The following is an 8,881-nucleotide window of genomic DNA, read 5'->3' as shown; positions in this document are numbered from 1 at the left end:
CTACTATTTTACGAACTTTTATGACACATCATAAAACAATTTCACTGTTAGTTTTATTCAAAATTATTGCCAAAACGATTCGGTAAAAATTATCTAACATTCTGGTTCCTCCAGAGAGCCAGAAACTCGGTAAAGTTTACCATATTCTGGTAGTTTCGGTCATACTTTTTAGACAGTTATTTGCCTTTTACTTATACTAAGACAGCAATTAACTGATAAATGAAATTAGATATTCATCGAAAACAATTATTTTGATTATTTCTTGATATATTTAAATTTGTATCCATTTTTTCAATTAATTTTCTTTCCATTTAATTTGATAACTTGATACTCGTATTTTTTTCTCATTCTAGAGGTAAATTTTTTTATTCCATATGCGCTTGTAGAAGTTTCTACCATATGTTAATACAGAACTGTCCATCTGGAAGTTCTGGCTCTCCCCATTAGTTAAATAATAAAGAGAGCGAAGGCCATTAAAATTTCGTAATAATCTTAAATACTGCTAGCATTTAGGACACTTCATGTATATCTCTTAAAAACTTATGATTTAATGAGGTATTTTTTTCCTTTTCCTCAAACGTTGAAACAGAAATTTTGTTACCGGTTTAAACATTTGAGAAAAATCTCCGACTAAAAGCCAGTGAAGTTAGCAGATATGTTAGCAGACAGTTAGCAGATAAGTAAAGTTAACAGATATGTCCAACGGAACTTAAAATAATATTTTAAAATTACATTTACGAAACATACTTATATTTTGCTCAAATAATATTTCGCTTGCTTAACATTTTTTTTAATTCAGAGTTTCTTATATTTATTGAACTCTGCAAAACTTAAAATGGGCTTTTTATTACATTGTCAAAGTTAGAAAAACAACTGTTTTATATTTATGTTCATAATTTTCAACTAAAATTTTATGTAATAGCTGACTATAAAAGTAAATCACTGATGAATAATTTTTGAAAGCCTTTACCCAATTTTGAATTGTGTACGATACTTTATATCCATTCTTCATGACCTTAAAATTTTTTTTTTTAAATATCTTTCAGATATTTTACTTTAATGCAGTATTTTAAATAAATAAATACATTTGAATAAAAATAGCTGAACAAAACAGTTTGATTATAATTTAAGGAGTGAAATGTTTTTATATGTTTAAAACTGGTTTTAAACATATAAAAACAGAAAAAAACTATTTAGTTATTTACATAACATATATTTAATTAATTAATTTTTGAACGGTCAAGCAAACAATAAGGTCTAATACTTATTTCCGTATTAATTCTTAAAAATTTTCGAATTTATTATTTAACTATGTAATTAAGTTCTTCATTAAATCATAACGTGGCTTTGTAAATTGAAGCAAAACAAAATTGTAAATAAACAACAAAACGTTGAACGTTAAATAACATTTATCTTATACAATATTTTAAACTCATTTTATATTGCTTAGATAAACATTAATGAGGTTTTACGAAGAAATAGCTTACGTACTGCCATAACATCTTCCTAGTTTTCTTAAAAATACCCCTAAGATTCTGAAAAGGGACATGTGTACTCTAGATATAAAATTTCTTTCATGATAGAAAAATAAATACTTAATGCAGGGTATAGAAGAATTTGCTACTGCATTAGTGTCTTCAACTTCAAGCTATAAAGAGCTATTTATTTTTAAAGCAGCATCTGGGATTATTTAACAATGTTTGCCAAATCATTTCGTCTAACGAAATTTTTAACAAAGTATACTGTAATTTAGACGAAACTACGATCTCTACTCCATTTAATAAATATTTTTGGAATTTAAATTTTTAGTATAGTATGTATCTAATTTCTTTCTCGTTTGCAAAGTATCTTCTGTGATTATTTGGTTAAGGATAACTAACTTTAGTGATTGAAAATTAAAAAAAAAATGTGTTAGAAATCAGAATATTTCATGAAGAATTGGTTTCTTTAGCATGACTAAAATTTCTACTAAAATATATATCTGTCTGCTACCGGTTTTGAGTAGAATATTTTCAACTAATCTATTAACTATAACCTAAATTGAATTAAAGGCTTAAATCTGTGACATAAACATGTTCAAATTAGTTTGTTTTTCATTTAAACCATCAATATTACGATAATAAAACAGTGAAAATGGTAAAAATTAAAACAAAATTTTAAGAAAAAATCTAAATTTTAACAGTTATAAGCATAAACATTTTGAAAGATTTTTTGCTTAAAATACAAATTAAAGATTTTTAAAAGTGCTATTGAAACAGTTAATTATTTAAGGGAAATGAAACTGTTAGTTTTCTTTTCTTTTGGCTCTTTATAACTTTAAACTTTTTCAAAGGAGTCTTTTTCTTCTCTATTAAGTTGTAACAACCATGTTTCAGTAGCTACTAACAGTAGCAGTTTCAGTAGCTTAGAAACACACATACGGATTTTATATAGTTTTGCACAATTAAAATAGGCATAGACTAAGAATAAACGAATTGTTGTTAAATTATCCTTATTTATTTTGACCTAATATTTATCTTTCATATATTACATTTATATTAGTTAAAAATAAATGCAGTTTTCATTCGTTATTATTGAGTAAATATTGGCTCCATTTTGTGGTAGTACTGCTTAACGTAGTTATAAACCAAGATTTGTATTATAATTAATAAAAAACCCAGTTTTTTTTAGCTATTTCGATAATATGTATTCATGTATTGGGTATTCATCAAAGATCTATTTATAGATTTGACCGATCAAACAGATATTCTCACCGCTGTATTTGGAATTGTTATCGGAGCCTTGTTTATTGTGGCACTTCTTATAGTAGTCATCGCATTTTCAATCAAAATACGTTCAAGGAGATGTGTTAAAGGTGAGATAAATTTCAAGTAATGCTCTTAATGAACTAAAACAAATTGAAAGTTTAAAGATATCGTAGACTTTACTTTAAACAAACTAACTAACTAACTTCAACAGACTAACAAACTAACTTAAACAAACTAACTAATAGTCTAACTTTAAACAAAAATAAATGTGAGAGAAAATATTGCATTACATCCTCATTACCAACGTGGATACTCTGATACTTGATTGCCTAGTTTAAGCATAAAATGTGTATTTATGTTAAAAAAAAGTACGATAATATGCTTCAGTTAAGTACTATATTAAGCTCTTACTAATCGAACTAATTGCCCCTGAATAAAGCTTGCAAACAAACATACTTTAAGTTACAACTATTACCAAACGGGGACACCTCATCGGTTGGTGTTTTGCTGATAGTTGACAAAACAGAGAGATCTCCCCAATCAGTAAGAGAAGTGTTACGAATGCGAAAAAAAGAATGAATTAAGTGTTTATTGCTGTCCAAACTTGCTTAAAATTTTATACAGAATATATACATTAATATCTAAAGCAACTAATGCTATAAAACATGTAAAATATTTCCAACAAATAAGTAAATAAATAAAAAGTCAAAGCAAAATAAATAAAAAAAGTTCTAGAATAAATTTCAAACTGATAAGTTATGTTTATATGAGTGTGACTCTTTTTCATTTTTTTTAATCTAGATCAGCCATATCAAAAGGAACATGAGAAGTAAGTTAGTTTTATTTATGGTGTTTCTAATGTCAATATATCCAGTGTTAAATGAGTTTTGCTGTCTTAAAATAATAATTGTAGAAAAATGCTTATTTGCGTGTAAGAGATTTTAAGAAGTTTTAGTATACGTTTACAATCGGGGGCAAAAACATTAAGCCAATATACATTTAAATAAACCAAATATCATTCGCATAACGGTAAACTAAACTTGAGGTTACCAGAAGTTGACATAATGGAAAGTAAAGAATTTCACGGTGGGCAGATACGGAGTTGTTGTCCTAACATATTAATTCTAGTAAGCAAGCTTATTAGCTTGTAAGAGATTTTAAGAATTTTAAGTACAAGTTTACAATCGACGGCAAAAAATTTGCTAATATGCATTTAAATAAGCCAAATACAAAATAAAGAATTTCACGGAAGCCTGATGCGGGGTAACAGCAAAACTTAAGGAATGTTATCGCCTAATCAATGAGTCCTCAATTTTTCCCAGTAACTGAGTATTTTAAGATTTTTTCTTCCGTGTGTATGCTTTCACAAAGCGATTGTTTCTGTACAAATATAATTGGTTTAATCCTCATTTTCCAGAATTTTAAAATATAATGAAGAAATTTGACAGAAAGAAAATTGCTACCTTTTGAGCAGTTTAATTGCATATTAATACCAAATTATTTGAGTTTTCTAAATTTTGTTTTTTGATTAAGCACGGGATAAGTATCCTACAAATATATCTTGCAATATGTAAAATTTACTTAAAAGTAAAATTTATTATTCTTCATGTTATAATTTAAAAACTTTAACAAAATTTAATTAATTGAAATATATTTTTTCTCATTTATGAATTTACTAATTTCTAAGATACCTGTCACTAAGCTTTCAGTGAAATTGGGTCTCATGTAGGAGAGTGTAACAGCTTTAATGAAAAAAAATATTTAATTTTTACTTTAAATATAAATATGAAATAAAATTGAATTTTTCTAGCAACGTGCACTTAAATAAACCTTTTTATTTCATAATTTCATCTAAGTTCAATTTTTGATAAGTTTTTTTTTTAATTATTAATGCTTGCCTTTGCTATTTTTAGATGTGACACTTATTTGATGAAAGACTGCAAAGAGTCATGCATACCAAATAACCAAGGCCCAGATATTATTCCAGAAAAGAGCTTTTTACAAGGTAAATAGGAGAAAAAATATTTTTTTGTCGATTATAAAAATGCCAATCTTATTACTGAATATTAATTATTCATTTTCGCATTAAAAGCTTTAATTTATTCATTGGCTTGTCACGTTCTAAGTTGATCAATTTTAAATCAGGTGCAATCAGAAGCGCAAATTATATAAATAGTTTTTTAAAATTTAAAAAAAAAAACATTTTTTGCATTTGCAATTTCAGTGTAAAGATATTTCAGGCATAAATGCTTACAAAATATTTTTATTAACAAAACATTAATTATTTACATGCATTGAGTGGGACACAAATTGTTGAATTTTCTCAATATTTATTGTTCAATTATTTATTCTCCATTATTTATTATACATATATATTGCATAATAAATTCTTTTAAACATGAAGGCGTTTTATTTGTTGAATAATGTATTCTCGTTATTGCTAACCATTCATACATTTGGACTTCCGACATAATTCTTTTGACACTAAGATTAATAATTAATTCAATCAGATCTTCAGAAGATCGTACATTTTTCATTTAGACAATTATAAAGATTTCTTTTTTGTTTTTCCTTCCATTTTTATTTATTTTTAATTTAATAAACTAAGAATAGAATGCATTTATATCTACGTATCTCATTTAAAATTAATCAACATAGAAAATAGATTAAAAACAATTATGATATTGTGATGTGAATGGAACTGAAAATGAATTTTAAAATAAATGCTATTCGATATTTAATTATTGCTTTTCAAATGGAAAAGATTTTATTACTTGATTGTGTTAATCCTTTTTGTCTTCCACAGATAGATCTGAGGATAAAATTAAATCGTGTGAGTTAGATGATGACGGAAATTTGTCCACAGTTTTAAGTGATAAAAGTTTACGAAAGTATAGTGAATATCAAGGTGTCACATATTCAGATGATTCAGAGCTTATATCAGTAAGTTTATTTTTACACTAAAACAGTCAGATTCTTAAAATACCTGAAACCATGATTGGGGCTAATTTGACCCTCATGTAAAATTGACATTATCCTTTAGTAAAGGATATTTTAATTGATGAATATTTATTAAAAAAAAGCAATATGAGACAGAACAATCTAGTGAAATATCATATAACGGATTGTTTTTTCGCAGAAGTAAAAAAATGAGCAAAAATGAACAAAAGATACGAAGGCAAATAATACGCTATATCAAGCAATTTATTTAATATTTTAAGATCCATCATTAGTTAGACATTACCATATGCGTACAGTTTATCCACGTGATGTGAAAGTGACAACAAAACTTCCACGGATTGATTTCTAGCATCTCTCATAGCTATCAGGAGCTTTTTTTCTGTCCTTTGTGATATTAAAATTTATGATTTTTTTACAGTAGAGACTGAATTCTATCAATTATTACAATCATTTAATATATTGTATTAATTTTATTCCTTCCATTTTTTTGTAACTCATATCATCCAATTAGGATAAATTAAAGCATTTTATGATTACAATATATTAGTTTAATAAATTCGAATTTGATAACATTAACAAACATATAATCTCTACATTTCGTTTGACATTATCAAGTGAAAAGTAAGATATAGCCTAATATGGCTCTTGCATTAGAAATAATAACTAACTAACATGACAACATTAATTTTATATTTTCATATTTAAAGTAAACTTTCAAGTTTCAAACTGAAGACATTTTTTGGGATCTCGATCGATTCATTTTTAATAAATGCTTTAAATCATATAGATTTTTATTTCGCATTACTGTTGATGGATATTTAGTCTTTAATGAAACGTAATTAATAATTTTCAGACTCCAAAGAAACTACGTCTTTTACAAGAGATAGACGGAGATATAGTAGAAGATAATGGGATAACAATAGAAACGCCGCTGATATCAAGTATTCCTACAACTTTGCAGGTATTCTTAGAATTTAGTCAATATATATTTCACGATTTATAGTACTATTGTTCATAATTAAACTAACAAATATTTGAGTATTGTATTCAAAAATGGTGCTATAGCGACATATCCCTAGCAAATATTGCGTATTTGTTGATTATTTTAGTGATAATGAAATATATCGGGAAATCTAGAAAACAATTAGAATTTTTTTTTAATAATAGACTTAATTAACTACAATAAATTATTCTGATTTCTTATAAATGTTTGAATGATGTATGCTTCGTTGACTTCAAAACAATTTAAATGTAAAGAATAAAAATATTGCTCAAAGCGTTGGATGTCTGAGAGAAATAATCCCAAAATGTCTCTTTTTTTAATTCAGGAAAAGTATCAGCTGAAATTTATGGGAAAAAGTCGGACTAACGCTTACATGGTATAAGCACAAGTTTTGCAACCAATAGAGGAAAAAACACAGAAAAGGCAGACTTATGCACTTTTAGTTCGTTTAAGTTCTAGTTTTGTGTATAAATTTTATTTTGTTACATTGATATGAATTATATCAGCTTTACTACTAAACCCGTTTATCCAAACTCTTAAGTTATGATTGATTATTCCTATGTTATACCAATTATTCTTAACCAACTATTCTTATGTTATACAATAAGAAAACAGAACTTGGTAGTGGACGTTTCACCACTTTTCAGTTTATTTTTAAATTTGAATTTAATAATATGGATACGATGGCTGATAAAAAATCTTTTAGTAGTAAAAGAACTATTAAATTTAAAATAAATAATATTATGTGAATGTTAAGTGATTTCTGTCAATGTAGTTTAAATGTTCCATGTAAAAAAAAGTTTCAATCAAGTTAATATTTTAAGCGAATTTTTATATTTTGTAATAATCATATTTTATAATACAGCAAAAAACATTATAAATCAGAGTCCCTGTATACAACGTGTTTAGAGAGTTGCGCCATATAGGAAACAAACTGTGAATGGCTTAGCTGCGAGACAAAAAGTACCGAAAAGAACGACAAGGTATCTATATTTTGCAAAATCTCTAAAATAAAAGCATCCATTATACCCAAAATAATATATTAACCACGTGTTTTGATAAAGCGGTGTTTTTACCTTTTAATTTTCTATTATATGATAAATAAATGATAATCTTTTTTATAAAACGCTAGTATTCTAGCTAATCTAGAAAGAAAGTTTGCAAATGAATTAAAAGTAAAATTCCTATATTCAAAGAGATTATTTCCTATATTTAATCAATTCAGACATTTTCAGTACAGTTAGGGGTGGACTTTGGCAGAATAAAAAAAATTACAGTAAGAGCGAGATTCGAATAAGCATTGCTAAGTGTTGTAACCGACTTCACTTTCTTTCTTTTTCATAATCCCATTGTAAACAGGGTTTCTCAAAGTTCTGAAAAAATGAGACAAAATAGCTCTGATACAAATAGAATCGAATTTGAAAAACCCATGAATTTGTTACTGGCCGTGCCTTACCAATCCTGTTTTCATCATTAAGCATTTTGATCATATCACTATATTCAATAATGGACGTATGGGGTTTCTAAATTCGGCAAAATTTGTTTTGGAGCTATTTTGACTCATTTTTGCTGAATTTCAATGTACATTTTTTGACAGTGCACAATGCAGCAGTTTTAAAAGTGCTTACAGTTTATCAATAACTACATTAGAAACAGAGATTCAATTTTAAACAATAAACAGCCATTGTTACAACGGATTTATTTCATGTATTTTCTTTTCTTCCCAGCAATGGAGTGATCAAAGGAGCGAAAGTCTACGGTTGTCAACACCAGTTTGAAAAATAACCAATCTTCAGTTCCAAAAAATAAGAAAAACTAGTTCAAACATTGTTAAAGAGCTCAAATTCGTATTGATGTTTTGCCTTCGACATTCCATTGCCATCATGTGATTCATTAAAATAATTTACTGTACAGTTGCAAATGCAGAAGAGCAAGCTTACTTATGTTGAGTACAGAGATTGTGCATCATTCAATGATCCAAGTAATGCGTCAATACATAACCCAATCTTTTAAACAATTATTATTAAAAACAGTATTTTGAGAACTAGTTATACTATGTCATAAAACTTGTTATTTCTAGCCAAATACTTCTCTTATTTTATTTCTCTATACGGGAAAAATTTAACTTTGACATAAAAGCTATTCTACTTCATTCGTTTACTTGAAATGA

The 8,881-nt window shown here is 26.7% G+C and overlaps 1 protein-coding gene across 1 annotated transcript in view; it reads left to right on the top strand.

Annotated features, from left to right (window-relative positions):
• The window catches only part of LOC110282173 (neural cell adhesion molecule 2), a 90,872-nt gene extending 82,346 nt beyond the window's left edge, over positions 1-8,526 (top strand). The window contains exons 9-14 of the mRNA XM_021145022.4: positions 2,726-2,854; positions 3,549-3,576; positions 4,661-4,752; positions 5,554-5,690; positions 6,562-6,669; positions 8,439-8,526. Coding sequence (XP_021000681.3) covers positions 2,726-2,854; positions 3,549-3,576; positions 4,661-4,752; positions 5,554-5,690; positions 6,562-6,669; positions 8,439-8,489 — 545 coding nt within the window. The 3' untranslated portion in view covers positions 8,490-8,526. The remainder of the gene's footprint in view (positions 1-2,725; positions 2,855-3,548; positions 3,577-4,660; positions 4,753-5,553; positions 5,691-6,561; positions 6,670-8,438) is intronic.
• Positions 8,527-8,881: the final 355 nt, after the last annotated feature.

The sequence above is a fragment of the Parasteatoda tepidariorum genome, chromosome 3 (genome assembly GCF_982258835.1).
Source record: "Parasteatoda tepidariorum strain Cologne lab strain chromosome 3, Ptep-v5.0, whole genome shotgun sequence".
NCBI lineage: Eukaryota > Metazoa > Arthropoda > Arachnida > Araneae > Theridiidae > Parasteatoda > Parasteatoda tepidariorum.
The sequence above is the reverse complement of the archived record's forward strand: the minus strand, read 5'-3'. Positions and strand labels throughout refer to the sequence as shown.